General features: G+C 37.5%; 1 protein-coding gene across 1 annotated transcript; it reads left to right on the plus strand.

Annotated features, from left to right (window-relative positions):
• Positions 1 to 1305: 1305 nt before the first annotated feature.
• LOC107094113 (protein lifeguard 1-like) lies at positions 1306 to 19394 on the plus strand. Its single transcript, XM_015389532.1, has 12 exons — positions 1306 to 1384; positions 2163 to 2213; positions 4815 to 4963; positions 5937 to 6105; positions 8838 to 8916; positions 9513 to 9566; positions 10594 to 10684; positions 10802 to 10839; positions 12327 to 12414; positions 15609 to 15698; positions 18503 to 18550; positions 19145 to 19394. Exons 3-12 carry the CDS (start codon positions 4847 to 4849, stop codon positions 19295 to 19297), a joined length of 927 nt encoding a protein of 308 aa, XP_015245018.1. The 5' UTR covers positions 1306 to 1384; positions 2163 to 2213; positions 4815 to 4846; the 3' UTR covers positions 19298 to 19394.
• Positions 19395 to 22253: the final 2859 nt, after the last annotated feature.

The raw sequence follows: 22253 nt of genomic DNA on the forward strand, positions 1-22253 counted from the left end.
GGGTTACACAGAGCAAAATGTTGAAGGAACTAATTTTATTTTATTGTAAATTATGACATAAGTGTGACAAAGAAATACTCAATCACAGTATTGTTGGGTAAAATATTTGATATATTTTCCTTCTTAAAGGCATAAATAAGATGGCTCATATAAAACATTGAACTTGGCAAAAGGAGCACAATTTAGATCTGCCCAATAGTACAGTAGACACATTTAAAAAAGTAAATAACAATGGCCAGAAAACTTTAATAAAATAAATGGCAATGATTTTTAAACATTATATAAAGAAATATATTATGGCTTATAGGGTGTCTTTTCTAAAAAAGGATGGAACCCTTTCACTGTAGAGCAATCCTGTTACACTCATTAAGGTTACAGGGTTGTAACTGATCAATATCAAACCTCTCTACAGAATAGATAAACACTATGATTGCAAAATATTTTTATATGATTCCCTGAGTAACAGAGCTGCATTGCTTCGAGTGATCCACTCCATTATGGTTAAAAACACTATTCAGTTTTACAGTGTCTTTTCTTTTAGCTGATCTTTTCGTCCAAAAGGTTTTGGAGGTAGGGTTAGGTGCATGTTGGGAGACATAGCTGTAAAGCATAATAACTACCATGTGGAGTATATCTGTGGTACAATTAAATTATTTAATAGTTACAAGAAAGATAAGGTCTTATTTTATCTCCTATAGTTAATTTGTAACTTGGTCATCATACGGGAGGCAACGAAAACAAAAAGCTATTATAGTGGGTGGTCAAAAGTTGCATTTAAGGATCACATTTACTAGAGCTACCGTTATATTATGTGTCAGGCCAACTGACATTTACATAGGAGATGCGTCTTTTCATTTTTTGTTCATAGTTTATTTAAAATGTTGAGATAAAATCTGGAATGACCCGAAGATGAAACAGCTGTGGACATGAGTCATCTTATTGCTGAACAGAAACCCCCCTCTGTGTAAGTTACAGCTGTTTTCTAAAGCTTTACAGGTTTGCTAGAGAAAAATAATGAATAAACGAACTGGGAAGAAAAAGCAATCGTTACGAAGACCCGGAGAGGAGCCGTCCATGAAGGCACTCCACCATTGTGTAGCAGACAAGGAAAGAGCACCCAGCACAAAGGCACAACAATTTCTCATCCATATCCAGACTGCAGTAACATGTGGCTCCAGGATTGGCTTTTTCACACAGTCTAAAGTCCAAGATGGAGGACAGTCGTACTTGACTTCAAGTGATCGCCGATGATTAAATTGAATTTATTTGATTTTCTTTTATTATCATTGTATAAAGCACAAAAAAAAATGTCCAGAACACCCATCCAGGAAACACAGTTTGGACAGTTGCCTGACACTGCAGCCATTGAAGGATGGGTTAGAAGGTAAGTTAGAAAAGTTAATTTTCAAACACAGGGGGGAAGATAAGGATTTAAAACATGAGGAAACAAGGCATCAGTGGAAAAAACAAAATTATTTTAAGGAAACCATAAGAAGTCTTGTGTGCAGTTTTCCTGCAGAGGAAATATTAATCAAATTAAATAAGTTATTTTGAAAAAGCTTCACATTTTGACCCTTATGCGAAACATAGTAGAAAACCAATGCTGACCATAGCGCCTCCAAGGCAAAACACACAAGTGGCGGTATCATGATATGGGGTTTCTTTTCTTTGCTTGGCACAGATAAGCTGATCATTCTTGACATAGTTATATTTTATTTAAGACCATCAGAGTAAGAGAGACTGGACAAATATACATGCCATACTGTAGAAATTTAAACTCGAAAAACCCTTCCTTGCACTTGAGCAGATGACATTAGGGTGTAAATCAGTTCAGAATACCACATCATTTTACAGTAACACACTGTGTCGTGTGAGCCTCCACTGAACTTCCTCATCAGCAATACATCCCAGAGAAATTCTACATTAGCAGCTCCAGAAGGTTGTAAATTAGAAATGAAGGCGCATGTTGTAGCACGGATCCACGGACTTGCACTACAGCTCTCTGAGGCCACACAAACCACAGTTTCAATTCTTCAAATAAATCCTTGTGCGGCTAGGCTGGCCATAAAGCAGTTATTCACAGCAGCAAAATCAGAAAAAGAGACTCTCATGATGGCTACATCTCTTCTTCTTCTTCTTCTCCCCTCTGCCTGTCCCAAAAGCCCCAGAGAGCATCTCAGCAGACAAAACGGAGCTGTCAGCAGACGTTAAAGGTACACCTCTGTATTTCTTTTGCTCTTTCTTTCTTTTCTTTTAACTTTCACAATATTTTCATATGTAGACAGACAGATTGATAGAAGAACAAACCCCATCTCTCAGTTCATCACATATTATGCTTCATAAGCCCCGCATTCCTCTGGTTTGTATGGCACTGAAGCAATCTGATCCATTTTAAATTTGGCCTCACGCTGATTGGTATGTCAACACAGGCTTGATTTCAACTGCCTGCTCAAATGTGACTGTGTTTGTTGTGCCGCCCATTCAAATCCAGCCGAGATCTGATGCAGAGGTGGGAGCAGGCTCATCAGATTTGAGCAGGCATTGTAAATCCAGCCTGTGTTGACTGACACACCAATCAGCCGTGAACAGAGCCCAGAGCCTGTGTTTGAGGCGAAAAACGCTATCTGTGCCTTCAAAGATGACGTCTTTATTTTGTTCTTGCTTTATCTTATTTATTTATTTATCACTGTGTGAACACAGGAAATGATGTGATCTGTTTTTCTTTTTTATTTTGGAAACACTTTAAAAAGAGCACAAATATCACACGTTGGAGACTGAAATGAAGGATTTGATCCGGCAGATAAGATGAAGAGGCAGCCGGGTTTTAAGAGAGCTCTCTGGAGGATTTGGAGCTGTTCGCTGGGTGGGTGGGGAGGTGACAGCCTGAGAAGGGCCAAAGCCACAATCAAATGACTGCAATTAACAGAGGAAGCATAGGAGACTAGTGCCCCCAAGTGTTCACTTGCTGTATAAATATAAACTTAACAGTCTGGGTGAAATTACCTGGAATGAATCCTTTTTTTCTTTTCTGTTTTGTACCATACACTCTGAGTTTGGCACTAAAATGCTCTGAAATCCACAATTTAATTGTTAAGATATTTTAGAGTAATTCATATGAGTCTGTCACACCTCTTAATGTGAAATCATGAGCTGAGCTGCTCAGTGTTCAGGCTTGGGATTTACGTGAATGTAATTTAGTTATATTTCCTTGAACATTTGTTTCTTTATGTCTTTTAAACTGTGTAATCGACTGTAATACACAGTTTTATAGAAAATAGGTTCGTGGTTGGCTGCTTCTGATTCGTGGATTGATTCCTCAATATAACCCTTTTAGTGGCAATTCTCCATGAAGTACCACTAAGACTGTATTGACCTACATTATTTCATGTATTTCTGGCGCTTTCAATAGGTCTTTAGCTTTTCTTTCCTCCTGATGTGACCCAGCAGCTAACATCCTTTAGAATAGACAAGCCTGATAGCATACATTTTACATCCATCTCTTCGTCGGTGGATAGTTTGCACCGGCGGACTGCTATCAATAGGTAACCAAGGTTAACCATGAAGGCCAGAGGACTCAAAGGATTTCAAAGGCAGTCATTGTTCTTTTTTCCTTTCCGTTTGTGCTAGAAAGCAGGGAAGTTACAGACTTATCTCAGACAGCAGGCCTACAGTGTCCTATTAAAGGAGATTGAATTTCAAAACATACCTTTATTAAAACAGGCATAGGTGATGCAAATGAAATTATTCTAAAGGTCGAAGTGATTCAGTGTTGGTTAGGAAAAAAAAAAAGAAAGGTTTAATTAATTCTGGCCCAGTGTCAGCTGTCTTCATCTGAATATCCCGTTAGGTTTAATGTTGGGCCCATCCATTCCCTGAGGAGCTAAAGTCCAGTCTCTGTGGGTACCAGCTGATAGCAGGTAGACTTTGCCCTAAAGCGAAACCGCTGCTAAATGGTCTCCACAGCAGAGGTAAGGCGAAACATAATGAACTCCTGTTGTAATTAGCTTATTTCAATAAATAGCCTTAATTAAACACCTTTCTGCCGACCTTAAATATATAAAGAGCTCTTTGTGCCTTATGATGGAGGGAATAATAATTGCTTTACAGTTTTCGACACAAGCTAAAACAAAGTCAGCTTTATGTCTGATCTTGTGGTTTCTCTTCACAGTAGATGTATCCGACTGGTAATGCCTGAATAGGGAACAGAACATGATTTTATTTGATGGATAATTCTTTATAACTGCAATAGATGAATTACGTGTTATGAAGATAATTAATGTTGGTTTTTATATCAGAGTGGATTTATTTGCTTTAAAATATTTCAATGTGCTCTCTTGCCAATATTATTTTTACCGCAGCTTTTCATTGTCACTGTATTTATCACCTTATTAAATGATTGACAAAGAAATACCATCTTGAACAAGTTAGTGTTGTTTTTTTATTTCTTTTCTGCACATAGAACAGAAATGTAAGTTGTTTTTGCCTAATCTTTTTATGTGTGCGTGTCTGTCATAATGACAGCTGGATATCCTTTGAGATCAATTAACCACATTCTATCTGGCCAATAAAAAATACATACAGCTCTATTAAGTTAAGGGGTTTAAGGCCATAATTATGGATGTTAGTCATGGCTGGCTGTGTGTTTGTGCAATGCATCATTTTGTAATTACCCATTTATTTGTTCCCTGCTGACAGTGCCCCATTTGCCAGTTTAACATCACTGATGAAACCCCTGATACTCTCCAAAAAGATGCCTCTGGGCCTCAGCTATCACCTTAATTCGCTGCCATGTGCATTATATCTTCTCTTGTCAGTTTTGTGCTTAGGTTGATGGAAAGATTCGGTTATGTTCAGTGAAATGGACCAGACGAATGGCAACACTGCAGGGAGATTTGAACGTCACCCTCATCCCTACAGCCCTCCAAACTATGAAAGAAATCCCTACACTGGGATGACATACGAGGTTAGTGACACTGGCATACTTAAAGTCTTCTCGTAAAACAAGACACTCTAAAGTATAATTTACTAAAAAATATATGTCTCAATAAAACATAACAAAGTCAGTATTATGACATTTTCATAAAACATTTAATCCAGGTAAGAACCATTAAGAAATACAAAAAAATAATTTATCATATTTCCCTTAGCAAAACATTTCTCTAAAATTGCCGATCTTTAAAAGTTACAGTGTCAAGGCTCAGAACAGAGGACCCAGTATTCAAGGCAAGGAAGACGATTACTTAACAGTAACAGTACAATTACTCAAAAGAGAGTTTATTTAAAAACAACTCTGCAGTAACAGCAGATAAAGCAGGAACCTCTAGAGAAAGGAAACACAGGTTAGTGACCACGTAAATCCGGCGGGGCAAGACTATGTATGTGAGTCACTAACCTCGTTTAATAGCTCAGTCTGTGCCCAGAGAACGTGGTTGATGCCAGCATGACAACAAAACACGGCTGACAAAGCTCATTGAGTCCCAGATGCTGTAGCCCTGGAGGATGGAATACAAGCAGGAGATCAGATCCTCGCAGATGAAGAAGGCAGGATAATCCAGAGGGAAATGCCAGTGGCGAAAAAGTGCTCAGGGTACAGAAACAGGAGATAAGATGTCTAAAGAGGTTACGAAGGGAAATCCAGGTCGGTGACAGGAAACAGCTCCAAATTCAACAAACAGGCAGAATCCAGCAGGAGTCAGCAGACAGGTCAGGCAAACAGATCAGATGGGGACAGACATGCTCAGTGGTAACACTAAGGTAACACTGAAAACACTCTCACCACTGGCTTGAGAATAATCTGCTACTGATGACTGGGTGGAGTTAGATAGGTGAATGAAATGAGTAATTAAGCCAAGGTCATGACCAATATCATGACATCAGTTTGTGTATTGTATGGCACGTCCAAATATGTTTCTGTTAACATCCGACTGACTTTATAGGTTGGAAATGGGAACATTGCGATCGTCTCTCGTCCTGCCTCCTACGGCAACATGGTCCCTCCTCAGGAACCACCCCCATATGGAGGCAACCAGTACTACAGTCAGGATCCACCTGTGTATTCCCAGGAATCTGAGGAGAACCCCTTCAGTGTCGCTGGAATACGGAGAGGTGAGGGCTAAAGAAAGAGAAAGTCATGTTTTTATTATGCTCAAGGTTATAAGTGGATAACTATAACTATATATATATCTTGAACTAAAACCATTCACTTTGATCTGTGCCTTTTGTACCCTCAGCTCTCTTTACCCCCAATTCATCACTAATGTCTTTAGATGATTGGATTAGAAGCAGCTTTACTGAAAACAGAATTTGCATTGCTAAAATAAAAGGTATTTAAAAAAGCATCTTAGGTCGTAAAAACAACAACAATTAAGTTTTGAGTCGTGCTCCCTGTAGAGGCTCTTTTGAAAATAGCACTGTTGTAAACACTGAAGATGCATATCATGACCAAATGTCAAGAGAAGTGGGTAGTTTTTTCCATCGTTTAATATAAGCTAGTGCAGCAGCATTTTTACAGCAACTTGTTACTTATGTAGAATTCAGTTAAATTAATTTCTGCCCGCTAAGTAAACCATGTTTCATCCGCTCTCATAGGGTGAGTCAGACACTCAATGTTTGATAGTGGCATGTTAAAACATAGCACTCTATATTCACAACATTACAAATAACAGAAGTTAGTACTGTAGATGTGGTAGTTACAAGTCCAATAACAGCAATGTCTGATCTGAAACGGTTTTACGTTTGTTTTTTTTCGGGGGGGGGGTTTTATCAGGAGCAACAGTACATCCAAAAACCACATGTCGGATCCAAACTGACCCCTAAACACTCACTCTAAGCTCAAACCTTCCTTTTGTGCATTCCTGCAGAGGATCCGCCATATTAGGACAATCCTGAACAAAGAAGTGGTTAGAGTGAGAAGCTCTTTCAGCCCTCAAAAAGCAAGTCTGCAACAGCGAATAAACCAAAGAAAAATCACCAGTTTGGAAGAAGAAAAAGACGTGATGAATTCCAAAATGGGATATCCTCCGTGAAATACAGTAGTTATTTATTTTGGTTGTACAAATGTATATGTAAGAAAGTAGCAAAAGTTTAATTTCATCTCAACCTGCACCACAGCACTATAGCAATGCACAGTGTGGCCGGATGCCGACCAGCCCCTAAGCATTAACCCTTAGCACTAATCCTCTGTTTGTGCGTCCACCACATTAAGTGCCATCGCAAACCTCTCCCATAACAGTGTTCATCTTACTTAGAGAACGAGAACAGAACAATAAGACTCCCGCTGGGTCAATGGCATACAAACTTGAAAATGTGGTTTTCCGACCAGAGCCAGTAGGGTGAGATTTCAGACCATTTACTTTGATTGCCATCACAGGGACTTAGAAGAGGATATATAAAGTACTTAGTGCTGCTGTAAGAGTGCTCATAATCTGAGAAAATGTTAGGAATAGAGAGGAGGACTTTCAGGGAACCTAAAGTAGAGAAGATACCAGAAACAGAGACCTGTTTAATTGATGCACATGGGGTAAAGGTAAAGCTTTATAACTCTTTTATTCCTGTCAGTATTGAGATAAGATTAAAGATATCATCTCCTTAGATGGATATCAAATAGTTTCACCAGCCTTAACGGTTCACTTTACTCATTAATTCGTTTTTTGTATTTTTATATATATATATATATATATATATACATATATATATATATATATATATATATTTTTTTTTTTTTTTTTTTTTTGAATAATCACAAGTAAAAAGTGAAAAATTGCAAAAAAATTAGCAGAATGTAGAATGTTTTCAAACACTAATATTTGAAGAGTAATTGAAAAAGTTAAAGAAAAGATAAACATATAAATACATTCTAGACTAAATATAGTACAATAACATACAGCTCTATTATGTATATTATAGTATGTACATGACCCTGTCAGCAGTCATATTCCAAATGGTTATCTAGAAATTCTTGGTGCCATGATCTCCTCTCTGATTTTTGATTGCAGCATACTCTGTCTGACATTCCTGGCTGATGAAATCAGAGAGAATGACGCATTAATCTGCTTGGCAATATGCTTCAAAGTCTGACTCTTTGTTCATACTGTGATACCAGTGGACCAAATATACCTTTCAGAGCTCCTTTATTCTCCTCCCAGAGATTTGCCACTAACAGGCGCGGTTCCTCTGTCCGGTTCAGTTATCTCAATTTGTCCCAAACAAACCGCTTTATAAGCAGGCAATAACAGTAATAGGCCTACGGGTGAGTGTCCATTAAACCTAAATAGAGGAAGTAAAATGACTACATAACACATAACAAACAGTTAAATTTAAATGTGAAGATGTAAATAACATGTATTCAAACATTTGGATACTGTGTGACCATCAATTGTATTGTCTATTATTTATTACTCTATCTAATTATCTATTATTCTATCTAAGTTTCACCATCATGACACACATTTTGTAAGCCAGTCTTTTATATTTGATTGTTTTATTTTCACTCCATCCATCACTCCCAGGGCTTTTTGTTTTTTCTTCAGTGTCACACCTAGCAATGGAGCCAACTAACATAAACATTTTTATCACCTTACTTTCAGTCACTCCCAACCGCTAACTAAATCACTCTTAAGACTAAAACTCCTTATCAAGAACTGTTTGATTAACTTAGGAATTTTTTGGGAGGAATATTTTTTAATTTGGGGCAATTTTTCAACAACAAAAAAAGCAATCTGCACCAACATCAAATTTGCCATGATGCTTCTCTTTGGAAAACTCTCTGTGTTGTGTTAAATTGTGGTGTTTTTCCTTGCTATATTTCTCCATCCCTTTTTTTTCCTGACATTCCACAGGTTTTATTCTGAAAGTCTACCTGACCCTGATGATTCAGTTGCTGTGTACTGTTGGGATTATCTGCACCTTTATTTACTGGTGAGACACCGACTCTTAAATTCTCTGAAGCCATTTCACAAGCCTTAATATCCAAACTCCTGACATGTGACTTGTCTGTGTATGAAAGTACACCTGAAAAAGTAGAAGTTGGGGAATTCCCACTATGGGTACCGCTGGTCGATAAAGTATTTACCCTCATCGGCATTGTTTATGTTTTGTTGCCTGATATCTCCTTTTTTCAAGCCTGTGTAGACCCAAAATGAGACCTGAAACTTGTGTACATCACTTTTCACCCAGAGTTTGTGATTTATCAAAATGTATCAAAATATAATTTTTAATTTGTAGTTATAGATAAATGATTGTATATGGGCTAAAAATGGCTGTGGCTTGATGCAGTAATTTATTACAGATCCTGATTTAGTGAAGAGTGTTTATGTTTTAGACTGCATTAGTTGGAACCATATGTGTTTTATGTAACACAGGCAGTGGAAAGCGTTGGGCATGGCATTCAGCTTCTGCCTGTGGAATGTCCTGTCCTCTATAACTATTACATGCAATAATTCCCGTGTTTCTATTAAATAAATAGTGGCTATATTAAATAATCCTTCCTCTCTTTCTTCTGCTTTTCATGACAGCAACACACTGAAGACTTGGATTTATAACAACTACTGGTTCTCCTACACTATGATGTAAGCCAAAACACTGTAACCATTTTGACCCTTTGCTCCTGTCATTTCTAGTGAGTAATCTTCATTAAAGCTACACTGCGTCGTGTTTAACCCAAGTATTAACCTAATCTAAAATATTTCTAATCTCATTTAATGAGCGTATAGATAATCTTGCCTAGTTGCCCTTCTTAAAAATCCGCCTGTGTTACTGTAGAGGGTTGGATCCGTCACTAAATGAGTCATACAGCCCACAAAGCCACTTCAAAGCAGTCTGAGCTCCCATTAAACCCTAGAGCTAGTTAATATAAAAGTTGCTATTTGGCAACAAAACTGATGTGACAGTTACCTGATCAGACTTTTTTTTGGTCCCTGATTTTAGGATTCAATATAGATGGGTCAATGCTGGTGTTTTTTTAAAACTAACTCCATTACTTTTTAATCTGGTTGTTCAAAGTTGCCTGCTATCAGATTCCAAAACATGGCCTGCTTCTGAATACTGCAAATAGAATAGAATAGAATAGAATAGAATAGAATAGAATAGAATAGAATAGAATAGAATAGAATAGAATAGAAATCCCTTTGTGTTATAGCAAAAATGTGTGAAAAGTGTATAAAAATAACAGAATAAGTGACAGAGTTAAGTAAAGCAACAAATAAAATACCGTGCTGTACAATGCTTATATAATATAAATACTATGTATCTGGAAAATAAAAAATCAATGTACAGCTGTGGACATTTTTACAGTAATGGATATGTGAAAATATGTGATCTATGTGAAAATATGAGAAAGTTGTGAAAAATCGATAAGAACAGAGAAGCCTATGTAGCAGAGTGGCAGCAGACACCATGAGTATTATCAAATAGAGTGGCATTTAACTTTTGAGTTTAAGTCTAGCACCCCTGGTAGCTAAACGTTACACAGTATTGTTTTAGTACTTCCATGTACCATGTAAAAACCAAACAGCCACACTATGAATTTAGCCCAATGCCTTTGTCTGTTTATAAGCTTCTTATTTGATATTTATGAAACACATTATGCTTATACAGGTCAGTGGTGCTGGTACTCATTGTGGTTTTAGCCTGCTGTGATAATATCCGTCGCCGGGTGCCCCTCAATTTTATAGCTCTGGGCACGTTTGTGAGTAGAAGCACCACCATCCAGGCAGCAAATTAAAACACCACCATCCTCGCTCTGTTTCATGTTTTTTTTTTTTCTTTTTGTGTGTTTGTGTCTCCCTTTCTCTTTCCAACTCAGACTGTTGCAGAGGGCCTGATGCTTGGATCTGTTGCAGCGTGAGTGTTTGTTTCGGAGGATAATCTCCACCTGATTCTTATTCATTTGCACTTTAATAATCCGATTTGGCCCAAATCTGATGCTTGATGCAAGGCTTGAAGGCATCGATCTAGATAACACTACCAAAAAAAAAAAGTTATAAAATCATATTTTCAGGGCTTCTGGTTGGGAATACATCAGAAGCATTGAGGGATTGAACCAGAATCTGTGGAGATGTTTTTCTTTTTGGTATACAGTCAGTTTGCTATCTATTTTTTTTTAGCTACAAGTCATTCTGTCAGACATATCAGCCCAGGAGTGATGATCTCTTATCTAGGGAAATTATCATATTTATAGAATTTTGCTAGAATTAAAGATACAGTGCCTTCAAAAGTACACATTTTGTCACATTGCAATCACAAACTTCAATGCATTTTTTCTGGATTGTATAGAGTAAACCAACACTAAGGATATGCAGGGGAAACTAATACTTTTTTTTTTTTTTACCTTCTTAAAGATTTCCATGCATTTACATTCAAAACCATTTTGTCTGATACTATCACTTATTAAAAAAAGAGGGACATATTTACTTACTAAGAAGGTATAGTTGAGTTTTATCTCAAATACCATTGTTCTTTAGAGCTTCAGAGGTTTTTCAGAAAACAGTACTGATACAGAAGACAGGTCATGGGGAGAAGTCTTCGTTGGGTCAGTTCTGAACAAAAATATCTAAACAATTCTCCTAATTTCAATCAATAATTATTCTATATCAGAAAGTGTACGGCTCAACTAAAAACTACCAAGAAAAGCTCCAAGAACTCTTGGTGAGCTAAGTTGAGATAAATTTGAGAAATATGTTTCCTGGACATAACTTTTATAGAATCTATGAATTTAGCCTGTATGAAAGGAGAGGCAAAAAAAAAAAAAAAAATGTAGGTTCTGGTTCCAATTTAAAAAAACAGCAAGCCATGGATATTAAGGATGCTCTGATTAGACAGGACCAACACTAAACTTAATGCTTTTCATGGTAAGTGATTGTTTTGTCATTGAACTGACATCATAACTGTTTAAAAATGTTCTCCACTCAGTCTGACTGAGCTGATGGACTTTTGCAAAGTGGAGTGTGCAAAAAAAGAGTATCATCTCTAAATATGGAAAGCTGTTTTTAATTGTTAAAATGTGTTTACTTACATATCATTTCTATGTACATATTAGTCTGTTGTTCTTGCAGAGAAAAAAGCACTGAAATTGTGGGTTAAATCTGGCAAAATCAGCTAAAGTTGTATCAGTTCAAAAATGATTATGAAGGTAAGCCTTACATTAAGGATTTCTCCTTTGGTTTGTGACATTATAAAGGTGGGAAAAAATTACATTTATGAACTCAATTAACATTCCATCTGATAGAGAAAGACCCCTACTGTTCAGCTAATGCTCTCTGCCTACTTACTACTTACATAAAAAGGTTCATTTCCAACATGCAACTTCTGTTTGATATTTCTGTCTGCAGCTACTTCAACGCCGAAGCAGTTATGTGGGCTGTGGGTGCGACAGCTTTCGTTACTTTTGGCATCAGCCTGTTTGCTATGCAGTCAAAGGTAAGATCAGTCACACCGTCTGGGCCTGTGTTTGCAGCACAGCCAAAAGTGACATTTAAAAAACTGCAGCAGCTTATCGTTCTCTCATAACTATCCGCACTGTGAGATGTGTTTCCGTTGCAGTCATCTGGAACATGTTGGCCAGGTTTCCTCTTCAGCACCAGCCGAGGTTTAATGCTTCGATAGGATTGCTGTCCGGGCAAAACGATGATTATTGCTGAAATCAGTGTTTATGTCAGTCTAATAATTTCTCACATCCGCCAGAGAGGCTCGGCTAAAGTCCTCTAAGCTGAGGTTTTTACAGTAAATCTGCAGTTATTTAGAAAGTCATAGCTTTAACTATAGACTGTCCAAAAATCCAGAAAAAAAAGAACTTTACAACTTTAAAAAACTTCCATCTTAATAAAGCTGTATTGATTTAAAAAAAAATGTGTGAAAGTATAAAAACAATATAAAAAATAGCTGCATAAGGGTTTTCTTTGTTGCGACGAGGATGGAAACCTAATTAAGTGTAGATTTCTTATGCTTATATAAGCATACAGTATATAGTATGTTTCTATTGTGCTCAGAAGCTGTTGAGACTTAGGTTTTTTGACTTGATTATAGGATCAGAATTCAGACATGTTAATAATTATTTATTCACTCTGGGAAGAAGTATTTAATTATACACATTTCTGCAGTAAGAATTCAGAGGCCTCAAAAAATCACATTAATTTGGTTCTACATTTCCCCAAATAATCTAGTCTTATTATTTCCTTAGCAACTGAATGACACTTCTGTTTCTGTCTCGTAGCTAAAGGCTTGAACGTTACGCAATAAATTGGAATTTAGAAAACATCTTGAAATAAATGTGTGGGTGTGCTGGTCATTTCAATTCTGTTTGCCATTTCTTACTAAACAAAGGTGTCTGCCACTCAGCCTTTTGTTATGACTCTGAATCATTTTCTACTTGTCTCTGGGTTATTTTCTGCCCACTATGACCTCTGGTGATTTCAGCTAATTTCATGTGATCTACCTCTGTTGCACTCTTTGAAAGGAGGAGCTCATTCAGCTTCATTCATCTTTGGTCAGGGGTCCTTAATTATGTCATATTTCTAAAGGCTGTGCGAAAGATCCAAATAAATGTTAATAGGTTGTAGTATAACATTTACAGAATAACAAACAGGAAAGTCAAACATGACATGCATATACTTTTATTATTATCCTTAGAACTCATCAAAATACTTATCTGTATAGCTGATAGATACAGTGATGGGTTAGAACATGGATATATAATAGTAGGAAGGGATGAAAGTATAACGTGGATCCATAATGGGGATGGGGATTGGCCAAAGGGTTTATACATAATCAAGTTAGGGTCACTTTGTTTGCATGACATAAAGTCAAATGGGTCAGGACTCAGAACGTTGGACCCAGTATTCAAGGCACAGCTGACAGTGGGATCATTCAAAAGCGTTTAATTAAAACACGGATCTGAGTAGCAGCGGCCAGGGCATTTATCTGGTTTAATGGTTCAGCCTGTGTCAGCTGAAGGTAGGATGCAGCTGGTGGGCTGCCAACGAATATCTCAGATGCTGCAGCCCCGGAGAACAGGCATTAGTCCGAAGCCAGCTAAGGCAAACCATTTAGATGGGAACAGACAGGCTCAGTGGTTGAAAGGCAGAACAGGTCAGGATCAGGTAATAAGAAACACTTAGGTAGGCTAAAAACCTTCTCATCACTGAAGTCAGATGAGAACAGGCAGGCTCAGTGGTTGAGAGGCAGAACAGGTCAGGATCAGAAAATCAGAAACACAAAGAAACTCTAACAACACTCTCACCACTGGCTTGAGAGAACGAGAATAATCTGGCACTGATAACTGGATGCAAGCTCTTTAAATAGAGGCAGGAACAGGTGGATCAGATGAGCAGTGATAAGAAACCTGGCAAAGTTAGACAGGTCAATGGAATGAATAATTAAGGAAGTGATAAGTGACAAGATCATGACATAATGGAAGAAAAGACACCCCATAACCTTTCATACTCTGTTATATAGTCTTTATACTGTAGCTTCATCTTTAAACCAGAGCAGAAATATTTAGTGATTTTATGTAAAACTTGTTTATTTCTAAACACTTCAACTGACTACATGTATTGGTGGAAATGTGGACTAATCAGTCAACAATAAATCTAGTGTATTGTTGACTGGATAATAAGGATTATAGCTATTACTATTTATAACACCCTTTCTAGGAATAGTAACTTGGTTAAAGAGCAGAAGCCTCACCATTTGGGGCATTCAATGTTGTGCAGCTGGGGTTAACACTTTTTCAAAAGTAATTAAAATTATAGCTTGGTTCAGGCATTGGCCAAATAAAAAAACAACAAATAAACAGGTAATTATGAAGACTTTAGTACAGAAATAATAGCTTGGGTATGAATTATTTGCATTCTAATTATATTTAAAGGCCCAGTGATTCCATCCAAATGCATTTTGGCATTTTATGTTCTATAATAGGAGCTCCAAATTTTTGAAATAAAAATGTGAACGTCTGTAATTATGGCTCTAAAAGTCGGTTGTAATGTGCTTTAAATGTTATCGGCTACTGTTTAGAATAAAACAATGAAGATCTAAATGAGGAGAAACACTATGTTGTAAAAAGTGACCGCCCCGTTCAGGCTATATTGGCAGAGGGAGTGGTCACAGTCACAACCACTTAAGTTTAACAACTGGTCATTCAATGTGCAGTTCTAACACCTCTTGCTCTCCAGTTCACACTCTGCAAGAAGCCTTATGATCTCTGTCACTGCAACATAAATGTCAAACAGGCCACCTCGCATGTTCAGCTCATAGCTCCTCGGGTGATCAGTGTTCTCCTACAGCGCCATCTTTTTCCTGTCCATTTGAAAAGGGCACACAGGCCAGAAGGCCATATCTACTCTCCTCCTCTGTGCCTCTGCTGCACCGGGTTGATTAATTGCTCTGGACAATTATATCCAGAACTATTAGGATGTTCTTTTTATGTGAAACTCCAGTATGTCTTTGTCATTTCACTCTCTGCAGAGCCCCCTAGCTTCACTGCAATGCAGATGGCCTTCACGATAAATGAAGGCATTCCTTTGCACAGTTTGCATTTTTTTATGTATTTTCTTTATGAGAGAGAGATGCTTACAGGATAATTTTTCCTTTTGCCTTTCCTTCTTTTCTTTCATCAGTGGGACTTCACCCCTAAAGCTGGGTGCATGTGGATGTTTGCCTGTTCCTTATTGTCCTTCTTAATGATGTGTGCCATCATCCGATCACAGGTAAACAATGCTGCATTTATGCATATTTTTAGTTAAGAAATGTTAGGGAATAAACTTTAAAATTAGAAATGTTTTATACTTCTTAATTTTTCTGCTAATTTAACTGCTACTGCAATCAAAGGTTTCCTGTAACTGTCAATGAGACTAGTTATGTACTAACTGTATGTTCAATGCCTACCCAGGTGCAGACGGCAAATATGTTATTTAATCAGATAATATTCAGACTGTCATATTGTTCTGTGTACACACACCCAACTGGCTGTTTGTTTAACTACAAATCAAAGTGTGGATTGAGATAAAATTCAAACAAATTTACAATGCAAATCCAAGGAGGTAAATTTTTTTTATTTATTTAGATGATCCACCTGGAAAAAGAACATCCTCCATATACTTTTATTGTCTCCCTATCATCAGAGGATGTAACCCTTTTAGCTGTTTTAGCTAGGTTTGGTAATTAACATAATGGATCTAGCACAAGGGTGGGCAATTCCAGTTCCTGAGGGCCGGTATCTTTCATCTTTTAGATGTGCCTTTGGTTCAACACACCTGAACCAAGTAATTAGTTGATTGAGAGGACTTGGGAGGAACTGACTGCATACTGAGGAGGTAACTCAGCCGTTTGTTTCAGGTGTGTTGGATGGTTGGATGTAAAACGTGCAGGATACTGGCCCTCAGGAACTGGAATAGCCCACCCCTGATCTAGCAGCTAAACCTGTTTAAAAGCACTCTCATGGTCATATTTTGGCAGACAAATGTTATATCACTATAACCTTCTTTTTATCATGATTTACAAAACAGTAAACACATGATCAATAATCATGAAAAACCCAAGTTGTTTAGCTTTTCATGCTTCCCCCAACTGTGCCAGACTTGTAACCTCTGTTGATCTCCTCTTTGAAAAGGGGAGATGGAAAGAGGCTTTAGGACAGCTTAGAATTTTAGTGTAGTAGCAGGAAAACTAAAATCATTACAGCTGCTCAACACTTCCAGCTGCTGGCTGAAAAAAGTTGCAGAAGTGTCTGTTTTTCATGTTACCAATGGGCCCATTTAAGTTTTGGCAGCCAGAAGGTTCTGATTCCTGCGGCCTGCGTGGCCTTCCATTAATAATGCCTCTCTGATTTGAACCTCTTCTGGAGAGAATTTTATGCCAAAAGAGGATGAGACAAGCTTTGTGTCATAGAAAGCCAATTCGGAATAGTCAAATATTTTCCTCTTAGCCATTCTTGGGTGTTATTAACCCTTTAAAGCCTGATCCAAGAATAAAACAAAACAGAAAATTACTTTTTTTTGGTTTGAATTCCTTATTTGCCCTTTTAACAAAATATGTAAAAAGAAAAAACAGAAATAAATATTTGATATTAATAATTTATTACTATGCGATAAGTCAAGATTATTTTTTGTGTACCGTAGTCTTTTAATGGCTGTTATCAGGTATATCTGATTGTGTACAATAGGATTTTGAGCAAAGCTTTTACCATTGAATTATGCAAAAGGTGTCAGATGTAAAATATTTCAGAAACTGTATGTATCAAAAACGATACATTTGGCATTATAGGGTTAAGTGTGTGTTTTGGGTCATTATCCCATTGCAAGAACCATGACGTGCAACAGAGGCCAAGCTTTCTTAAACTGGGCAGCACATTTCTCTCTTGATAATCTAGATACCAGATTTAACAAAGCAGCCCCAGAACAGAGCAGAGCCTCGTCCATGTTTCACATTAGGGACAATGTTCATTATTTTTCTATCTGTGAACATAGTGCTGGTGCACCTACGCAAAAGATTCAATTTATGTCCAGCTCTCCAATGGCCAATCTCCCAGCAGATTTTGACTTGCCAACATGGGTTTGGCAAATTATAGTTTGGCTTTTTTATGATTTGTTTCCAACAATGGTTTCCTCCTCGGTTGTCTCCCATTAAATCCACTTGGGCTCAAGCAATGTTGCGATCTGACCTTGATGTTCCTTGGGCATGAATTTCAACTTTAATCTCTTTAGGAGTTTTTCTGGGTTCTGTCATCAAGATTTATATAATCTGTCTCTTTGATTGTCCTCTGTTTTTCCCCTTTGGAGGTTGGCCTTAGATTTCTAAATAATATATGAAACTGTAGTCACAAGAACACAAAGCTACTTGGAGATGGTCTCATAGATTTTACCATTAATATGGTTGTCTAGAACTTTTTTTCTTCACTCCCTTTTATCCATGTTGAGTGTGGTACACACCATGTCACCAAACAGCCCAGTGACTACCCTGTAGCACCATAGTGTATATAGGCCCGCTGACTGTTTACAAGATTTTAGATACATGTGATGCTAATTACTGGACACACCCTAAAGTTACATTAGTAACAACAGTTTAAAAGCAGTGTCTTACTTTAATTTGTTCAATTTAGTATATCTTTTTTGACATTATTACTTTTGTCAGATTCAAGCTATTTCTGTGACCATTGTTGGTTTTTCTTTCATCAAGACAAGCTTAAAAGATCTTCTAAAGCACTGTTCAATTTATCTTCCGAATGAACTGAACAACCAAGACATTGCTGCCCACTTAATCTGTCAGGCCGTGCAAGAAGATCAGCATAAATAAAAAACTATTTTGCATGGAACTGAGTGGAGGTGATTTCATTTAGAAAGATTTCAGAATTTAATGTTCAAAAATAAAAGATGTCTCCCAGACAGCACCAGGAAACAGAAAAAAAAAATCTAAAATAGAATTTCAAATGTGTTAGACTCATTTGTGGAATTAATAATTAGAAGACATTGTCATATCAAATCTCTGCTTATTATACCTCTGATTCTTTCTTCAGTATCTCTACATCTTCTACGCCTACCTGGGAACTGTGCTGTTTTCTTTCGTAAGTAAACTCAAACCCCCGTGAAAGTAAGAGCTTGTCTGCAGCAATCAGGATCAAAAAAATCATATGAAAACATGCTTTAAAAAAAAGAGAAAGAAAGCGACATCAAAGAAGTTTTAAAGTCAAGCAAATGCATGTGGCTCAGCTTTGATCCCACAGGCCACGCATGCTGCCACTAGTGTTTGTCACAGTCCTTGATGTAACTCACACGTCTCCCTGCCCTTTAATTTCAATTATGCACTCGATAACAGCAGTGGGCTTCATTTGTACGGCTACGTCTCCTAAGTGCTTTTGGCATTAACAGCAAATGTTGTGACCCATCCGTCAGCTAGCGGAACAAACTGCAACCTGCATGCAGAGCTGAACAGGCTGTCAACAGCAAGTCACAAGTTATTTTCAACTGCACCGCTCACGCTGAAAAATAATTTCTATGTCTGTTGTTTATATGCACAGTAGCATCTCTGGGAAAATAAAAGCCTGTGTTTGTTTTTAGAGCCCAGCTAATAACTGTCCTTTTCTCTTTCATCATAAAAAAGCATGCTGCCTTCAGATGTCAGGGGTGGTACAGTTATTTGTTTCTCTGTCTCTCTGCAGTACTTGCTGCTTGATACTCAGTTGATTCTGGGGGGGAAGCACCGGAAGTACGAAATATCTCCTGAGGAGTACATCTATGCTGCCCTCAGCCTCTACTTGGACATTGTCAACTTATTCCTTCTCCTGCTACAAATCATTAACTGCTGCAATTGAATCTGATTATTCTCAAGCTTATTTAAAGAACAGTAAAAAATAATTGTTTTTATGAGAGTATTTTTTTCTCCAGGCATGTCGCAGCTATATACAAACATCAGCAGTAAATTCAAAACAAAACAATTTTAGTGCATCAGGATGTTGAAATATCCTTGAGGCTTTTAATCACTTTAAAAAAAACTTTCATTGTTCTTTTGTGTTTGTTATCAGCTTGCTTGTTAATCAATGTGTTAAAAAAAATAAAATTTAATGCTTTTTTTAAAAGAATCTTTTTAAAATTGTTTTATTTGAAGTTATAATGGGGCTTGTATTGTCATATAACCATGATAGAATTTAAAAATATGTACAATAAAAAGTGAGACGGAGCAAAAGGCATCTGAGAAAAAAACTGACATTGTTTCAGTTAAACTCCCACAATCCTGACACACACAAATGACAGTGGTGTCGGTTGCAGGAGTTTATCCTGCAACCAGAGGTCCCAATCTAGTACCTACACCAGCTCTGGCTTTCAGTGTCGTTGTGTACTTGGGCAGGACACCTGCATTGTCCACTGATTGTGGTCAGAGCTTCAGTGGCGCCAGTGTAGTTCAGCCTCGTTCTGTCATTGAGCCCCAGGGCAGTTTTGGCTACAATGTAGCTTGCCACCATCAGTGTGTGTATAAATGGGTGAATGACGCTTCGGTCGAGTCGCCTGACTTGAAAACGCACTACATAAGTACAGGCCATTCACCACTTACAAACACACCCGAAACCAAAATAGCTGACGCATCAAAAACAAGTATCAGTTATTATCTTGGACTAGTTTTCAAAATATGCTTAAAAATGACCAACTGTGGCCGATACTGACATTAATGCAGAATATATCATACATCTGCTTCATGTTAACGCCTTAAAAGGATGTCAAAGTGGTTCCAGAAAGGGCCACGTCACGTGGCTGCAGGTTTTCTTTCCAACAAAGCAATAGCAACCCAGACTCCAGTCATCTCATCAAGTGAGTCCAATCTGAACATGATGACTTGATGAGGTGACTGGAGTCTGGTGTGCAGCCACACGGCCCTTTCTGGAACCACTTTGACACCCCTGCCTTAGAAAACGGAATGGAAGCTGCTGAGAGTTTCTTTTTACTAAACATAACTGCTATAATATATCTTTGAGGATTTCCCTGTACTTCAATAATAATGATCTCAAAAAGTAGCTGAAAGAAAAATCATATTCCTGGAAAAACTTTGATTTTGAGAGGAAGTCAGATATCAGCTGCATTCCACATTCCACAAAGACAGTCATTCACATTTGCAGTGTACCTCTCAGCAGTCTGTGTGGCACTAGTGAATTGTAATAAAAGTCACTAATATTAAATGAAAGTCCTTTATTTGACAATAGACAGGAATTAATGTGGAAAGAGATGTCAGGACATGCTGCAGGTGAGGATTTGAACCTGGGAATGCTGCATGAAGACTACAGTACGGTCCTGAGACTTCAGACTTGATGCCATTTTATAGCTGCCTACACCTCAATTTAAGGTGCATTAACCCCTTTATTGTTTGATCCACTTTAAATGGACCCAATATGTTTTACTAATTTATCTGAACTCAGGTGAACTCTGGTAAGGATAAAAAGAGACGCCCTATTTGAAGTGGTTTCGGTCCGCTTCCAAACAGACTCAGGTGCTCTTAGGACTTTACAAGCCCATGTAACAGTAAATATAGCACTGAATTCATACTTATGGGTCTCATTATAAAAAGTTGTTACTGTGAAATGGAGCCTAATGCTTACGTTTCACGTTTTAAGCTAATTTTAGGGGGTTTAATTTATCAAAGATCGTGTGGGATCTATACTAGAAGTTTGAAAATGCCAAAAAGACAAAAACAGGCAAACTCAAAAGATACTTTCCATTTACCGTATTAAACCATGCACCCAAAAACAAGATAAGTTTGTTAATTTATCACAGCTGTGCTCATAGGGCTCCAACTCATGCTCATCTCACTACTCTTCCATATTTAACCATGAATGGTGCAAAGCACCAAATGCACCTCATTGTGTATTTACAGTAAATGAGCCAGCTGGTCAGTGTAATTTCATGGTCAACAAAGGCAACCGCTGCCAAGAGGGTGAAAAAAACAGTTTAACCTGGGCAGAAATAGATATGTTTGGTAGCCATAGTAGAGGCATGGCAAATAAAAGGCAGTATAATTAAAGGCAACAGCGTCTGACTCATGGACTATTAACGATAACATCCAAGTCAGCAGGCAGTAGTGTGCTTTGTTCTGGCTGGGATATCTCAGCTTTATGTTTAAATTCACAGAACTATTCTGTTTCTAGAAGTTGCTTCAGGCAGAACGTTATTAACTTGTTAATTATGTTTAATCACCATGGGGGAATTCACTCTCACAAGAGCTAGACACCACAGGATGGTTAACAGCTGTAATTAATTAATAAACACTTGAAAAAAGAGGAAAATCTGGATAAGCTGACCACCAAGCTACCAGTAAGACTTTATAAGGGCAAATACTTCTGCATCAGCTGATTATAGCTATAGATAGTTCCTAATCTCTCATAAATTACCTGCTTCATATGAATAAAACATATGAAATTGTTTAAAATTGAGTTTTGGAATATCTATTATTGTGGTTGAATTATTATTTGTCCTTGTGGATCTAAAAAAACAGTGATATAAAGTAATCAGTAATATGAAACTGTTATTAAAAAAAAGTCTGATCCCATCACTGTTCTCTAAATAAATGTTACAGAAATCCTTTTTCCAAACACGGAGCAGATGGGATTATTTCATGAAAACAAATTCATGTTAAATGACTTTAAAAAAGAAAAGAAGCAAAATGAGTTACACTCACCGGCCACTTTATTAGGTACCCCATGCTAGTAACGGGTTGGACCCCCTTTTGCCTTCAGAACTGCCTCAATTCTTTGTGGCATAGATTCAACAAGGTGCTGGAAGCAT

This window comes from Cyprinodon variegatus, unplaced genomic scaffold, assembly GCF_000732505.1.
Source record: "Cyprinodon variegatus isolate N-32 unplaced genomic scaffold, C_variegatus-1.0 Scaffold464, whole genome shotgun sequence".
Lineage (NCBI taxonomy): Eukaryota > Metazoa > Chordata > Actinopteri > Cyprinodontiformes > Cyprinodontidae > Cyprinodon > Cyprinodon variegatus.